The sequence below is a fragment of the Clytia hemisphaerica genome, unplaced genomic scaffold (genome assembly GCF_902728285.1).
Source record: "Clytia hemisphaerica strain Z4C2 unplaced genomic scaffold, Clytia hemisphaerica genome assembly, whole genome shotgun sequence".
Taxonomy (NCBI): Eukaryota; Metazoa; Cnidaria; class Hydrozoa; order Leptothecata; family Clytiidae; genus Clytia; species Clytia hemisphaerica.
Genome location: NW_027104057.1, coordinates 729,852 through 746,625, shown reverse-complemented (window position 1 = coordinate 746,625; position 16,774 = coordinate 729,852). Strand labels below are relative to the sequence as shown.

General features: G+C 34.7%; 2 protein-coding genes across 3 annotated transcripts in view; both read right to left on the bottom strand.

The window, feature by feature from the left end:
- Positions 1–311: 311 nt before the first annotated feature.
- Positions 312–6,947, bottom strand: LOC136812265 (uncharacterized). Of its 2 annotated transcripts, none has more exons than XM_067068753.1 (5): positions 6,819–6,947; positions 3,323–3,379; positions 2,388–2,553; positions 1,348–1,574; positions 312–943 (listed from the first exon to the last, which is right to left on the bottom strand). In XM_067068753.1, exons 2-5 carry the CDS (start codon positions 3,374–3,376, stop codon positions 605–607), a joined length of 786 nt encoding a protein of 261 aa, XP_066924854.1. In that variant the 5' UTR covers positions 3,377–3,379; positions 6,819–6,947; the 3' UTR covers positions 312–604. The 2 variants fall into 2 exon arrangements, with proteins under 2 accessions (XP_066924854.1, XP_066924855.1); XM_067068754.1 differs by lacking the exon at positions 6,819–6,947 and adding an exon at positions 5,366–5,511.
- A 1,207-nt stretch (positions 6,948–8,154) lies between these two features.
- The window catches only part of LOC136812274 (Bardet-Biedl syndrome 4 protein-like), a 33,648-nt gene continuing 25,028 nt past the window's right edge, over positions 8,155–16,774 (bottom strand). Inside the window, exons 11-16 of the mRNA XM_067068765.1 lie at positions 14,468–14,559; positions 13,344–13,423; positions 12,744–12,813; positions 9,818–9,944; positions 9,038–9,136; positions 8,155–8,401 (exon numbers count right to left, since the gene is read on the bottom strand). Coding sequence (XP_066924866.1) covers positions 9,071–9,136; positions 9,818–9,944; positions 12,744–12,813; positions 13,344–13,423; positions 14,468–14,559 — 435 coding nt within the window. The 3' untranslated portion in view covers positions 8,155–8,401; positions 9,038–9,070. The remainder of the gene's footprint in view (positions 8,402–9,037; positions 9,137–9,817; positions 9,945–12,743; positions 12,814–13,343; positions 13,424–14,467; positions 14,560–16,774) is intronic.

Sequence of the window (16,774 nt, the reverse complement as noted above, 5' to 3'; positions counted from 1 at the left end):
GTCTTTTTCAATGTCAATGTGGGACTTGTCATGAGTAAAGTTATTTATAATTAAATTTGTCTTTTTCATCGTCACCGTCACTTTGTATAAAGAGTATACGTTTTTTGTTTAAGAATAAACTATTTTAAGAACATAAGGTTTCGGTGGCCAAAATCTTAAGAACAAGTTAAGAACATTTTAAGGCTTCCGTGGGCTCTAAAACACCTGTTTTCTTAGGAAAGTGTACAAAAATACTCAGAAAATGCTGAAAATAAGAACTTGCTCAGAAAACTTTTAGGCTTGAAACCCGAAAAATTAAGAACATCTAAAGGCTTTGGTCGTTCTAATAAAAAAGTAAAGTAGTTTTCAAGAACATCCAAGAACGTCTAATTTTTTTCAAAAAGTCTATAACTTAACCAACATTCAATTGTTTTGATACCATTTGGTAATTCGTCAGATTGTATACATAAAACTAAAAGTGCAGTGGTGGGACACAAAAACATTTTCATTCCAAATCGTTTATTCGTCCATCGCATCGTCAAAATTGACCTGACTCTCTCTCTCTGCAGGGAAGAGTGTACACGTCTAACATTGGTGAATGATAAAATTATGTAATTTATGTAATCTATGCTGTTTCCTTGATCCTAGATTCACTAGGAGCACATTGCCATTTCAGTCTTAAAAATTTATAAACATCTGGACAGTCTGTTTGATCGAAATAAATGTTAGAAGCGACGACTTCGCACACGTTTTCATTATCGCACGCCTCACGAACTTTCTTCATCACGTTATCACTTTCTTGAACACACTTTTGACCGGTCTTGAAACCACGTGCTACGTCACTTTTGGTACAAGTTTGCGTGTCATCGCGGCCCCAAAATGCGTCTTGTATTTTAATGAGTTCGTACGGGCCGTCACATTGAATCCATTCCTTTTGGCCCTGACACGTGACACTAGAGCGTGCCTAAAATAAACAAATTTATAATTCACGGCATTCAAAAAAAGATATATTGAAGCTAACTTGCTGGTTTAATCTTAATAGTGTGTTTTAGCAATTCAGGGAAGGGATATTTAAGCCTTCATCTCTTTTCTTCTACTTGAGCTATTTTAAAAAGAGAAAATGTTTTGTGAGCGTGTACCTTGTATAAAAGAACATACAATAGACTCTTGCTCATTCAAACCTTTATTATTCAATTCTTTCTATAATTCGAATCACTCTGTAATTCGACGAAAAATTAAGATTCCCCGTTCAAGTTCGAATTAACAAAAGTCAAATGTAAAACTCTGCGTTATAACCTGAAAGAGGTACTACCAATAAATATCTAAGATTTAATTAGTTTCAACAAAAAATAAGAATTTGATTAATACCTTTCTTCTATCTCCAGGGTCCTCTACTGATTGTTCGATGGGTTTGGATTTTTCGAGTTTGCTCCTAACTTCACCAGTTAGTGTGTTCATTTCGTCATTATTCAAAGGTGCCGTCGGTTTTTTTAAGATCTCGTCACGACGGAATTCTGAACCAGCACCGCTTCCTTCGTCATGTGCTGACGGTTTATCAGTGATCAGGTTACGGCGTGCAGCTGATTGAGCAGGTTCTAAAATAGAGTTATCGAATGAACATTCATTCATTAATACCTGGGCAAGATTTGGTGAACTTTATCTGACCGAAAAATGACAAATTTAAGTTTGAGCTATACTTTCAGGGCTGAGTAAGAGCTTTCTTAGATCAATTTACTAAGAGCCTGAGAACACTGACTAAAAGAAACGGTTTGCATAAAAAACGAGTTTCTTCGACCACAATCTCGAGTTGAAATCATTAGAATAGGTATACAACACTGACATTAAAAAAGACCACTGTTTTGCTGTAAAGTGTACCCCTCCCCTTTCTGATAAGAAAAATGCAAAGGAACTCTTGTTACTGAGTTATCGAGAAAAAGTTATTTCTAAATCAGCAACATGTAATTAGAGTCAAGCTTTGCCAATACAAGCTTTATGGCATGGCGTAAACATAACATTAACGTGATTATCAGATAATTTTTTATATTTGGCTTAGAGATACCTTTTATGGTCCAGAGAGACATCTTTAAATCTTTTGACCCAATTTTTTTCCAAAGCTGAGACTTTGAAATCTCTAAAAATGAGTCTTTACCCAGCTGGCACACAACGTTGTTTCAACGTTTATATAACGCTCACAACCTCCATATAACTTTAGATGAACGTTAAAACAACGTTGTGTGCCAGCTGGGTACACTTTCTTTAGGTTGAATTTGAAATTGGTTGAAAAAAATTGGATCAAAAAAGATTTAGAGGGGTCTCTCTGGACCATAAAAGTTATCTCTAAGCCAAATATCAAAAATCATCTGATAATCACGTTAATGGATAAAAAAAGACACAGAGTAAAACCTTACCATCGGAATCACCAGCTGGGCGAGAGTTGACAAAGAAACCAAGTTCAACAGGTTGGTCAGCCCATTCTTTCATATAAGCTACCTCTTCTTGTACCAACCCAGGGTCTTGCATCATCATCAGTTGACGTCTATCACGCTCTTTTGGTGCTTTGGCTGGGTGACATGACTTAAACAAGATTAAATTTCAGTCAATTCATTAAAAAAGAATTCGTACTCTCGGGTACCTAATAGCCGTCCCCCCCCGCTAATTAATTTTTCGAAAATTATCGACCCAGGACATTCTTATTCCACCCCCCCCCCCCGCTTATTGATATTTGGAATTTTTATAAATAATAATATTTATAAATAATCATTAATATCAATTCACACGAGCACTATCAGTAGATTGCCAACTATCTCGGTCAAAATATATTGGGAATTTTGGTTAATTTCTCGTTTTTAGCAATCTAAAGTTCGGGCGAGAAAGTCGCTTTTGGGCTAATTGATAAATGTATTCGAATATTTCAATTCGGGAGGGGTTTATAGACTTCCAGGCTATATTCTGAGCCCTATTGGACAATTCTTGGACTTTCGGATCCTCGGATACTAAGGTCCTCCTAAGTCCTAAGTTTCATGTTAAAACTCTACCCTTCTAACCTAATTTAGAGCGCTTCCAAATCGTTTGTGGTTGTAAGATTTCGTGGGAATTTCTCTATTTTCTCAAATATTATGACATTGATTGAAGTTAAATAGTACTTGTATACAATCTTTAGAAAATATGGAAAAATAAAAAATATTGGAAAATATGGGCCAAAATCGAGGAGAAATTAGGAATTTTAAGACCCTTATCGGAGCTTTTTCCTGGAATTTAGCCTTTTGAGTGTACATTCCCGTATCCATTCATTTACTCAAGCAACTCCCAACCTTCAGGACATGAAGATAAGGAAAACACTTACTATAAGCACTATTAGATTAAGCACCAAACAGCTACACAATATTTGACCTGTCATCGCCTAAAAAATAAAAGAAAGAAATTAGTAGAAAAAACTCCCGGTTACTCGAAAAGATAATTTTCCATGGTCTAGTTTGCGTTCATTCCTGAAAAGAGTTATTGTCATGAGGGAGCCAATTCAGACCCCAAAACAATTTGCTAAGCAGGTCTTTGTGGTACACGCTTTTTTTATTAGAATGGTGTAAATCCATTTCATCATGAATATTTTTAACTTTTTTGGGAAAATCATTCTAAAATATTTTTACAGTATTCTTAGATTAGGATCCTAATTTAGACACTAGATTCAACATTTAGTAGATACGTCTCAAGCATAAAATGACATTTTTGTGAAGGAGTGAGCCTCATTTGGGGGCAATTGGCAATTTATAATTGAAAATGCTCTAAAAATGGGATTCTTGCGGCTTGGTAGCCAAATTCTATAATGGTGATATTCTTAAAATAATTCTTAATTTTTTGGCCATTTTCATCATGGACATTCTTATAAAGTGTATTCTTATAAAAAAAAGAAGCGTGTATATTTTCCCCCTTTCAGATTCTGATGATGATTTCAAAGATTCCCGCCTCAAAACACTTTGCTGATTCACATATATTTATTCACATTAATTAGAGGGGATGGTATGTTGGTAGCCTTCGTTTGATCTGCGCTGATTCAACTCTCAGCTATTCGATGTACAATTATTTCCTAAAGTTATTTCTAATCTTATCATCGAATTAATTTTTGGTTCATTCCATTTTAACAAACAAACAATGGAATATCAATTGAAGAACGTTATTAAAATCCATTTTTTGAAAAATCTTCATTATCTCCACTTGGGAAAGTTAGATAACAGAAAAATTTGATTGTTTTCCTCGGTCTCTAAAGGATAATCCTTTCTAAGAACGTCTATTCGGGAGACAAGAGTAGTCAGTTATCCAACTTAAGCAAGATATAAAACACAAAGCCAGGATTAAGGCATTTCATTCATTTATTCAGGGACCTTATTTAGCCGGCAAACGGCGAAATTGGGTCGTACAAGGCATGAAAAAATTGTAATTAACCGGTCTAAACTGCTCTAAAAAGCTAAACTGCTCTAAACGGGGCAACTGCAACCCTCCCCTCAAGGGATGGAAAAAGGCACCTTTGATTACTCATTTTTTTGCCTCTTTGCTTTATATTACAACTTAGAATAGGCTGTTTTAGGCCAAAAAGAGAAAAGTACCCAAAAACTTTCGTGGTTAATTTAAAGGGGGCACCAAAATCCCAACTTTCGAAATTGCCTCCTAAGTTTTAGTCGACCCGCCACGCTACTGATAGTAAGGATGTCCGAAATTTTACAAAACATAATAAACGGGAGGGAGGGCATAATTGCCTAGGGTTTGGAAATTGTCGGGAAATTGTACCTCTAACCACCCAAAAAAGGGTGATTATAGACTAAAACCAGGTTGTTCTGGACCTTAGAGTATGGATGAAACAGTTTTGGTATTGTTTTTAATCCCCTGGTATTATTTTTAATCTTCCATTTGATCCCCTGGATTTTTTTTCTAATTTTTCAAGGCCCCCTATGATTTTCTTTTGTATTTTTGGACCACCTTGGATTTTCGACTCCGTTTTACTGACCACCCTAGTTTTGCACTTAATTTTAACTGTACACCCTGGATTTTTACACGCGAAAAACCATACCAGACGCCTGGATTTTTTATTTTCCAGACCACCCTGGACGTCAAGCCTCCTTGCAAACTATTTCTGGAATAGCCCAATGTAAGATTGATTTAAAAAGAACGATGGAAGATATTATTGATTTCAATACATGGAAGGAATACGAATAAAACATTTCTGGCATTATTATTAATCCCCTACTCTCAGACGTCTTACCTTTAAATTCAACGGAGTACTAAATTTTATAATTGACAGAGTGGCATCATACCTTGAAAAATCAAGAAACTTTAATTATTTGGAAAAAAAATTTCTCCGTTTATTTTCAAAAAAGAATGGAATAATTCCTCATACCTTCTCTTAAAATGAGCGTTGAGTTCCAGCAAAATTATTAAAAGTTTTTTTCTGACGAAGAATGAAACACAGTTTTCAAAAAAACAACAAATTGTTTTTTAAACTTTTTCAACCAAAATAACCCATACAACCAGAACACAATTTCAAAAATAAGATTCAAGAAAATCAAAAATTAAACAAGTTTGGGAAAAAAGTTTCGAAAGAATAACGTTACGGTTTAATGGCTAAACACTGTTCTGTTTTCGTCGTTTAAAAAACCAAGCCCCCTGAAAATGTAGAAATTAAAGAAGAAAACCTACGTATATTAAATCTAAAATAGGGGGTTATACTCCAGTTAAAGCTGTTTGCAAATTACTGTTTATAAGGGTGAGTGAGCTTTACTAACATTTTTAAACGCACTTTAATAAGCTAAACAGTTTGAAACTTGAAACATTTCAAACAAGAATAATTTACATATGATTATTTTGAGGAAAAATAAAACTTTTAAAAGAACCAGGAAGAATGCGATCCTTTGAACAATCCCTTGTGTTTGACCTAGTGAAAGGCCAAAAAGAACTACAAAATTATGAAAACAGTAAAATGTCAATAGTCCAAACACTAGTGACTTCAGTTGAGGATCAGATTACTGTTACCGTCATTTCAGTAATTTTAGTGCGTCCTCCAATTAATGCTATCTGCTAATTCTTGAAATTTCTCGTTGATTTATTATTTGAAATGTTAGTACAGTACTTTTAACTTATTTTCCTATTTCTATTTAATTTAATGAAGCAAAAGTTTAGGTTTTCCTTTAATTATAGTGCGCACCATAAAAATACTGCGGTTACAGCATTTTACTTATGGCCTTTACAAATCAAAGGAATCCTCCTTAGTTTCCTGGGATGTTTCTTCCTGAAGAGATCCACTTCTGACTAAGGAAGGACCCGTGGTATTTATATTATTGGTTATAGCACACGCATCAAGAATAAAAACTTTTTTGGAACGAAATTTGCCTACCGTGCTATTTTTTCTCCAAATTAGCGCAGATAAACTATTTCTTCGAAATTTTTACGCGGCAGAAGACTCAAGGAAATTCATTTCCTTCTATTAGTAGTGCGCCACCACTATAGTTATTTAATCAGCCCGTAGTTTTAGTTTGATAGATTGTTTGATAGAATAAAATGCACTGTAAGGGTCGATATGAGAGAGTGATTTAAAATGAGAGAATAAGGGTTCTTTTAGGGTAACCTTTTTGAAGATCTGAATTTTTTTACCCTGAACAAAATTCATATTCCACAACGAGTGCAAATATTTCCTCAAATTTGGCTAAATTTTCGCTGCAGTGTTTTTGCTTCGTTTTTACTCAAAGATATTCAGTCCTTTTTAAATTGAGTGCATCCACCCATCGACTGAAACGAGAGCTCACGATGGTGAAAATCTCAATAATAAGATAAATAAAAAGAAACAAAAATCTTACCTTTTTTCACCAAGTCTTCAACGTTCCAAAAAATATTCAATACGGGAACCAACCAAAAAAAGTAAATTTACAAAGATACTGTGAAAAAGTAGTAATAAATCAATGACCATAGAAGAAAACTGTGTGAAATGAAATATGCAGCGGCATTCAAACGCGCGCGAAAATCGAATGTTTTGATATTTTAGGCGGGAAAACAAAATGTTTGATTGTTTTTGAGTTTCGCATGAGTGAATAAAGCGTGCTGCTTTCAAAAGTTCGAAAAACAAAAACAAATTTCATATTAAAAATCTGTGTTTAGTATTCATAGGACGTTCAATAAACGTTCGATTTACATTCGAATGAGGCTATCAGTCGTAAATATTTAATTTCAAAACGGCTTCTAGTATTTATCTCTAGAGCTTGTAATCGATATAATATTCGAATGCTTTCGAAAAGATTAAGTTTTAATGATTTCTTTCGGAATAATTATTTGAATTTGAATTTAAGGGCTCTGGCCATAGGGAATTTTTTATATTTGCCATGTACAATAAAGGTCATAATATTTTGATAATTTTGGTTATTCTAACGTTTTTCAAGATTTAAAGTTCCGGCGAGAAAGTCGATTTTGGGCTATCTCTTTAATTTAATCGAATATTTCAATTTGGAAGGGGTATATTCTGAGCCTTATTGGACTATTTTTGAGCCTTTCAATCCTCAGATCCTAAGGTCCTAAGTCTTAATTCTCATGTTAAAACTCTACCCTTCCAACCTACTTTAGAGCACTTACAAATCGATTGTGGTTCAAAAACTTCCCGGTGTATTTTCCTTTTTTCTCAAATATTATGACCTTGATTGTACAAAATATAGATTTCTGCCTAATGTAGCCAAAAAAAACTATGGCAGCATACTACACATTTTCTTTTGGGCCAACTATTCCAGAATCTGAAAATTCAAAAATTGCAATGAAAAAAATTGATGAAAAAGAAAATGAAGACTTTTGCAAATGACAGTATTTCAACTATGAAGACCTTATCTTTGGCGAAGAAAAAACATTCGAAACAATTTTTGTGTTAGAAGGTGTATCTTTCTTTATATCTAATCTCGAAAAAAGTGTCTTGTTAGAAACGAACAATTAATAAGTGGACTCTCTCTATTTCGAACTTCTATTATTCAAATCTTTCAATAATTGGAACTAAAACTCAGTTTCCGTCGAGGTACTTTATATCAGCGTGTATGCCATGTATACTATAGCGTATTACGTTTTACGGCAATAAATTTTGAGATTACCAAAGATAAAATCGTAATTCTTGTTCGAGTTCGAATTACCAAGAGCTATTTAAATAATAAACATTTTAAATTTAATGAATGTACATTATCTTTCCCTTTAAAATTCCATTATTTACATTTTTATAGAGGACGGTGCTTTCTAATCTTCAAATAAATTAAAAATTCTAAAAATTTCACGCTTTTATCCGTAAAATATGCAACATAAATGATTCCGCCACATTCTCTGCATTATGGGTTATGATAGCGAATGCGTGTATATATTATTGTATTATTGACCACGCTGTGCATGATACCAATCATTGCATTTAGTATAAAACCTGAAACAAAGGAAAAAAAAAGGTATTTAAAACCCTGACAAAGGCATTAAACATGGTACACAAACAAATCCTGATTAAAACCGAGCTAGAGAGCGTCAAATGGAATTCAACCAAAAATGTTGACCTTTACTTCGAATCTCCGCTTTAGTAGAGGATACATGAACTGACGCTATATTAAGCAAGCTTGCAAATGACGAATTCCACTTTACTGGTCATACCTTCAGAATACATGTATTTTTCTGAAGAAGACTGGTCTTTCTATTTATATCATGATAAATCTTTATGGATTTTCCTATCCGATAGTATAGCGAAGAGGGAAATGGGCTCTTTCAGAAAAAAATTGAATATGGAGGGTGGGGGATATAATATTTTTGGAAATTTACCCCCGGACATTGTGACTTTTGATCCCCCGGACAGCAGGTGTAATCCCCGGACAAGCATCAGTTGGCCCCCCTGGACATTCAAAATTACTCTCAAACAGAACAAATTACCCAAAAATAGAGCAAGTTTACCCCCCAGACAAGGCAAATTTTGTAGATTTTTCACTACCCCCCCGGACGCTATATCCTCCATTACCCACGTACGGATATTTTCTGGAAAAGCCCAATAAAAAGTTGATTTAAAAATCTCATATACCCTTAGTGTTTGGATTTGACAATCAAAATCCGCTTAACAGGCATCGTGAACTTCTCCCACCTGCAATGCAACTTCCAATCTAGCCGCCACACCTTTGGCCTTTAAAGAAGAAAAAATAATTAAATGATCATGAGATATCCATGGGCAAAAATGGGTGCTGGTGTGTTTCATTTTGTTTTGTTTCTCTAAGAGTCAACTTTTCTGTCAAAACCTCTGAGGGTCAAGGTTCGGCAGTCCAACACGTACAAACCTACCATCCCGAACTATTAAGTGTGTGAAATGGTATTAATAAACATTATTCCTTTTAATTTAAATAGATGAAATATTATAAGCGACATGTGTCAGCCTCACAGTACAGGCTTCAGTCCTTTCAATGTTTCGTTAGATACCGTTTTACTTCGAATTCACTTCACTTTCAAAAGAACGCATCCCCTCTATATACAACAATAATTGTATTCTTTTGGTATTCGAACTGATTTTGACCTATTTCTACATCCCTGAATTGACAAATTTGTGCTAAAAATAACAAAAAATAAGTTTCCCATTCACTTTATTAAAGTGGCCTTGGTTATAAATCTTTTAATAAACGCCCCCTTTTTTAACCCCCCTCAAATAAACAGAGCAGCAGCAAAAAGGCAACAATGCCAATGCCAAAATAATCATCCGCAGTCTGCATTATTGATATCCAAAGAAATAAACAATATATTATTTCAAGAAGAGACGTAGATAAGATTGGGAGTTCCGAGTTTTGATGGAAAAATGCAAGAAATCCTTTCAAACCTCTGGGTCGATGATATTTTGTGTCGCTTCCAATTTCTTTTTATACATTGATAATTGTTGTGATGCCGCTCGCTGCATTGAAATTTTGTTCAGAAAAACAGCATAATTTAAATGCACCATGTGATCGCTGCAAAAAGAATGGGGAAATATTTAATTGGTGTTGTAGATGGAATTCCCTAAAATTCGACGCCTTCATGCATCATTAGCTACTCTACAAGAAAAATTACTCCCATGTTCAGGGGGTCATATTTTTTTGTTCAAGGGGCCTCCTACTTTCGTTTTCAGCCTCCCGCCTCCCGGTTCAGCACTCCCGCCTCCCACTTTCCATTTCAGCCTCCCGACTCCCGGTTCAGCCTCACGCCTCCCGGCTCCCACCTTTCCGGTATGCCCTTAATAAACAATGTAGAATCAACAATACATCCTCACTCGATGATGATGTCAAAAATGTGACGTCGTCTAATGACAATTCAACGTCACGACGTGTGATGTGTGCTCCAACTGGGTTTCATGCTCTCAAATGCTACTTAAAGTGTGTAATAAAATGTCGGGTAGTTTCCCCAACAAAACACGAATTACATCGTGGACAGCAAATTTGATAAATTACACCACTTTTAAGAGCTTTTGTAATTGGTGGTTTCAGTGAAGGAAGTAAAGTCTTCACCTTTCTCAAAGTAAATACAACTTTACAAGGTGCCTCGATTCTTTTCAGAGAATTTTCAAACTTCTCTGATAGTCTACCCCTATATTGAACACATAACAATTCCTTTTCAATTGCTTCAGTTTCACTCGAAACCTCGTCCACTTTAGGAGTTTCGTGATTGGCGAATGAATTGATATCTTTAGAAATAATCGGATCATAAAATCGGGAGGGATATTGGTTTTGTTTGCTTGCTCTATATTAGCCTGGATATCCAGACTGTAAACTGTTTCACAGTCTAGTTTTTGATATTTTATGTTCTGGTTTACAGACTGGTCTCCCTAGAGCGTTTTGCATTCTCATATGAGAATGCAATCTACTTGCTTGCGCTCACTTCGCTAAAGCCGTAAGGGCCGATCTACATGGCGCGGAGCAATTCTGAAACACAAATACAGCTTTCTGTTACATGAAAACATGAAAAAGAAGAAAACAGAGGCAAGATTATTTTCCAAGAAAACATGGTTGGCCATGATAATGCATGCAAACTTGTTCATGGACTCTGGTGTAATCTTTGGATGTTTTAAATGGTTTTAGATCTTGTAAGGCTGCTTTTTATTGATTTATGTTTTGCTACCCTGGGTTGGCTAGGAAAGTTTTGGAAACACTGGTTTGCACTTTCATTCTCTAGGGAGACCAACCTCTATAATTTTAGAACTTTGTATGTTGAGGTAAATTTTCTTTTTTCTAAAATTTTGAGCTTGGATATCCGGGCTAGCTCCATATCTGATTTCAGCTTAAAGTCTATTCACGATAAGTGTGCACTCTTTTTTCATTTACCTATAACTTTTGAAGGAATTCTTCAATCTTTATAAATTTGGTATCATTGGAAAGATATTAGTGAGTGGAACAATTTGAAATAAAAAAATATTTAAAAAAATTCTAAAAATGAAGATGAAAATGAAGAAGAAAAAAATGAAGATCTTGTAGAAAAGTGCTATAACTATCATTTTCACTGAAGTGAATCCTTAATCATCGAACGTCATCACTGTGAAAAAAATTCTCTAAAATAATCATTCAGTCAAAAGATATCAAACAAAGTTATAAGCTGATTGAAGTCTAAAAACGCTGTTTTCTGCAGTTTTTTTGCTGTTTTTGGGGTCAATCACTTATGAACTTTGTATCATAACTTTATATTGAATAAATATTTTAATAAAATTTCTTCACAGTGATTATCTCCTAAAATCAAAGAATCTCTCCAGTGAAAATGAAAGTTATGGCACTCTTCTACAAGATCTTCATTTTTTTCTTCTTCATTTTCATCTTCATTTTTAGAATTTTTTTAAAAATTTTTTTATTTCAAATTGTTCCACTCACTAATATCTTTCCAATGATACCAAATTTATAAAGATTGAAGAATTCCTTCAAAAGTTATAGGTAAATGAAAAAAGAGTGCACACTTATCGTGAATAGACTTTAGTTTTTTCGTAACATCACGAATCGTGTTTCTTAGGGTTAGAAACAAATGAGTTCATTTTATTATGTGCCAATTGACGAGCTTATGCAAGCCATAAAAATAATAATGGCTTAACTTTTATATAATGAAAGAGATTTATAACATCATTGATGAAAACTTTTTTGCGACGGTAGATTTTATCGATAAACTTATTATATAGCTTGTGTATCAACTTTGAATCACATGTTGGAATAGAACTTATAGTTTTCAAAATTTATCTATAGAAGTAAAAACAGCGCAATGAAATAGAAGCTATGTTGATGGACTCGTTTATCTTGGAAGCCTCTTGTTGCAAAACTTCATAGTTATGGTACGGGGAATGACATATCTCAGCTCTCTCAGCTGAGGAAACATCAAGTACGTATTAGTTTAATTATAATATGGTATATAGCTCTGTTTTGTTTGTAAAATGAAAACGACCAGGCAACTGTTTTTTTTAGATTCAAACTTCGAATTATTTCTTTAATTGAAAGAAAGTTCCTAGTCGTTTGAAGATCGAATACACGGGTTTCGAATAAACTACGCACGCGAAAAAATATCAAGTAAGTACAACGAGAGACAAATGGAAACGCCTTATATAATGTTGATATTTCTCTTTTTATTCAAAATAATGAGCTAAAAAATTGCTTGTCGCACGTCAATTTTATTGTTTTATTTACTTTATTTTTTTTCGTGCAAATTAAATGGGATCAAAGCATAAGCTACGCAAAAATCTAATTCAAAATTCGTGTATTAGAAGAAGGTTTTTGTGATTCCACTATAATATCAAAACATACCCATTTAGCTGAATGGCTTGTTCATAAGCTTTTTGAGCATCTTCCATCGAGTCGAGATACGTTAAAGCCACTAAAAGCAGAAAAAAACAAAATGCATCTGTGGACAAAGATCTAATAACAAGTTAAGAAAAAAATCCCAGCCTCAGATTTCAGAAATGGCTAAGAAAATACTCAAAACCGGGGCGGGTGCTTCCGATTGCAGCGCTTTTTCCAAGAATCGGCTGAATAATCAATTGTCAAATAAGCAGAATAATAGACGTTATCTTTTCAAAGAAGAGCCCGGTACTGGCAAAATGGATGACATGGGATATAAAAATAATTCTAAGAGTCGTATACACGTTTTTTTTTAATAAGGAACACGTTTGTTTATAAGGAACTCGAGGCTGAAAAAGGTCCAAAAAATAAGGAATTGTTAAGGAACTGCTCAGGCTGAGAATAAGAAAACAAGTTTTAAGGAATCCAATTTTTGCAAATCCAAACTTAGGAGTTATGTAGATAAGTAACTCGATAAGGAACTTTGAGGCTGAAATTCCCTGTAAAAATAAGGAACTCCAGGCTCAGAGCAAAGTTAAGGTTCCTTATAAAAAAAAAAACGTGTACCTGCAAGAAGCATGAACAATTTAGCGATCTTTGGTTTAAGTGTGATAGCTGCACTGAGATAATGGAACGCTGAAGCATATCTTCATTTTGATTGGTCGGCGTCAAGGAAAAATATTTCAATAATTCTGTCATAATAGACTACACATATGATACAAGATATACAAAGATATACAGAAGCAATGATTTGAATACACCTTTTCTACCGTAGCCACCAATTGCCACACGGGCATTTTTATCCCACTAAAACCGCCCCAGTCCTTTTTTCACACCTATAGACAGTAAAAAAATGTGTCAAAAAAAGACTGGGACGGTTTTAATGGGATAAAGCGGACAAAAAATACCAGCGCGGCAATTGGCGGCTACTGTCGAAAAGGTGTATTGAAGGTTCAGGCAACTTTTTGTCCTTATTAAATCAACTTATAACCCTTACGTCAATAAAGAACTGGGTTCGAGTCTACATGGGGTAAATGACGTTAAAATGCAATCGGCTTCAGACATGTGACACCATTCAATCTTACCAAAAATCGAACCCCGACCCCTTTAATGCTGCTTTTGGTACAAAGGTGAAATAGTAAACAGAATTGACCATGTCAAACCGTGGGATATTAAGGCAGAAAAAGGTGGTGGGTTTGTGTGCGCATTAGAGCAAGCCTCGCGTTGGAGTAAGTTTACCCTTTGCCTCGTCTCTTTATGCAGCAATAGTAAAACATTTCTTAAAAACAAAGACATTTTGATAAGAAAGTCTCTAAGTGTCGCCTTCTTTAATTTTAGCGATTCTGTTTTAAAACAGTAACGGTCATCCGGGAGGGGATACTTAGGCAAAATGGATGCCGGGTATGTGCCAGCCATAGAGGTCCCATTCTCACACCTTCGAAAGTCCGTCAAAGGGGTGAAAAAAAAAATTGAGTCTCTGTAAGGGTTCCAAAATTACAAAAAAAACAAAATTGGCTTCCTCAAAGAGTCATAAATTCTTGAAATTTCGACTAAAATCTTTGACAAAATTTTCGTAAATCGGTCTCTCTAATGGTTGATTTTCAAACGTTTCTAGGACGTCCAAAGGTCTTGAAGCCGTCCATTGAATGTCCATAAGACGTTGCATTCCCATAGGGAATTAAAAAGGATACTGTGACATTGCCAAAAATACCAATCCAAGATTATGCATGATGGTCCATTCAAAAGGTGCCAAAAAGGCTGCGTGTTTCAAACAACTGATCGCCTGTAAAAAGGAGAAGAGACGGAAAATTTAAATTATAACATGGATCGTTTTTTGCTTTTACTTGGTTGTCGAGAGTCATTTATTAGCTACTTTATCGGCCAAAACTTAGTCGGCCCTTAGTCGGCCGACTAATAATTAAGGCCGACTAATAATTAAGGCTGACTAAAATTAAGGCTAAGTTTTGGCTGATAAGGTATAAGAAATTTTTTGAATTTTAGGCCGAGTGAACACTTAGAAAAGTTTGTGGCGATTATTGTGACCTTCTTTGTATGGCATTTCCCACAGCCAGAAAAAAAAATTCATGGTAGTAATTCTAGTGGTTATATCTATCAGGCGTGTGATCCTAAGATTTGGAGAGCTTAAAATTATGGAATCCCCGATATATTCGGTATACACAATTGTTGAATTCACGGGCGAGTGCGTGCTGTTATCAAAGTCGATGATCAATATATCAAGAACAGCTTTAAAAAGAAAATTTCAAGGCTTTTTTCGAGCCAAAACCAAAAGGAAGAAACATATAACATAGGCAAAAAATAGTCACAAAATGATAAAAATAAAGGATATATTTAAAACATAATAAAGGCTTAAAACTCAAAAAGTTAAGCATATCCGAAGACTTCGAAGATTTTGGATATTCTTATAAAAGGAAGTGTGACACTTGATTCAATGGATCGTCACGATCGCGGCGTAAATCTTAAAGCAGATTGGCGGCCGCCCACGCTAAAGCTCTAAGGGAGCGAGCAGCCATCTTATTGGTTAAGATACTTTCTAGATCGTTTTCAAGGTAGCGGTTCTTTGCTACTGGTTTTTGAGCTTTTTAATGACGTTGTCTTTTTTTTGAATTTCCCTCTGTATTATATGATACTCGAGTTCTCACAGATTTTACTCATTAGAGATCGCGTTATCCGCACCCAGTTCTGACATAGATATTAATCGTTATAGCAAAAATTGTTGGCAAAAATTTGTAACTGGTAAAGCTGTAATTGTGTGCACTCGTAGTGCACCTTGCGGTGGCAGTTTAGGCATTTTAGACGGTTTTGGTCATCGTCATCTGAGCAGGAGGTGAGAGTGCATATTTGGTTTTTGTGTAGCTTCTATAAATAGTTTTTCTTTTTTTGCTTTTTGTCGGTGTTTTTGTTCATATTTTCGATTTTGTTAAATTTCAACAACTTTTTAAGAGCTACACAAAATGCGTGTTGACTACAAGATTTCTTTATAAGGAGCCTTAACTTGTTTCCGAGCCTGGAGTTCCTTATTTTTCCAGAGAGTTTCAGCCCCTTAGTTCTTTATCGAGTTCCTTCTTTTCTTAGATCCTAAGTTAGGATTTGCTTAGTATGTAAATTCAGTATCAGTATAACTTTTGTAAATTTTCTCTTTTTGACACATCAAAGACATCGAATGTCGTTTCAGCGATATATTTTTTGTTTAGGTTATTGTAAATGTAGTCTAGCAAGCTAGACGACTAATTCAGACATAGTACAAATAAAGCAAAAAGTAATGGGGGGAACAATTTTAGTTGTCTAGAAACCTTTGTGCACTAACTCCAAACAAAAGCAAAATGGCAATATTGCAATTATAATTTCTTCCTGCTCAAAAAAAATTCTTGAAAAAACAGTGTGTGTGGATTTGTGTGTTAAAATTTTTTTCATTTGAGCTGATTTTATTTTGAGAGTTTGTTGTTGCTTGATAAATTGTTTTCTCGCTACGCAAAGTTTCTCCGTAGCTAGCCAGGGATAAGGCCGGAACACCGGATTGTTTCAGTCGTTTATACAAACTAAATCCCGTAACAATAATCGTATTATCATTATAACGCCTATGCTATTGTATTACACGCATTATAAGCGACTCCAGACTATTGTAAATGTGGGTAAGTTCAAATTTAACGCTTTACTTAATGGTCCTTAACTTGAATTCTTATTCTGAGCCTGAGCAGTTCCTTAACAATTCCTTAATTTTTGCACCATTACTCTCTTATTAGAGAATCTTTGCCCAGAAAAAACGTGTATAAACTAACGTCAAATAAAAGATTAATTGTTGAAAGATTTTTGTTTCGAGAGTCTAAATCAAATCAAAAAGCTGCGTTAGCGTTTGCAGAAAAAGACAAAAGAATTTTACTAGCGTCCAGACCTTCTGATTATCGACCGCTGAAAATGAGATTCTCTCTTTTTTTTGCCGTTCACATTGGCGAAAGATAATCATACACATTTTCTTTATA

Excerpts from the sequence above, each read along its gene's own strand:
- LOC136812265 (XM_067068753.1), bottom strand. The coding sequence starts at position 3,376 with ATGACAGGTCAAATATTGTGTAGCTGTTTGGTGCTTAATCTAATAGTG. Across the intron at positions 2,554-3,322 it reads TTAATCTAATAGTGCTTATA|TCATGTCACCCAGCCAAAGC; the intron begins GTAAGTGTTTTC and ends ATCTTGTTTAAG. Across the intron at positions 944-1,347 it reads ACCCTGGAGATAGAAGAAAG|GCACGCTCTAGTGTCACGTG; the intron begins GTATTAATCAAA and ends TGTTTATTTTAG.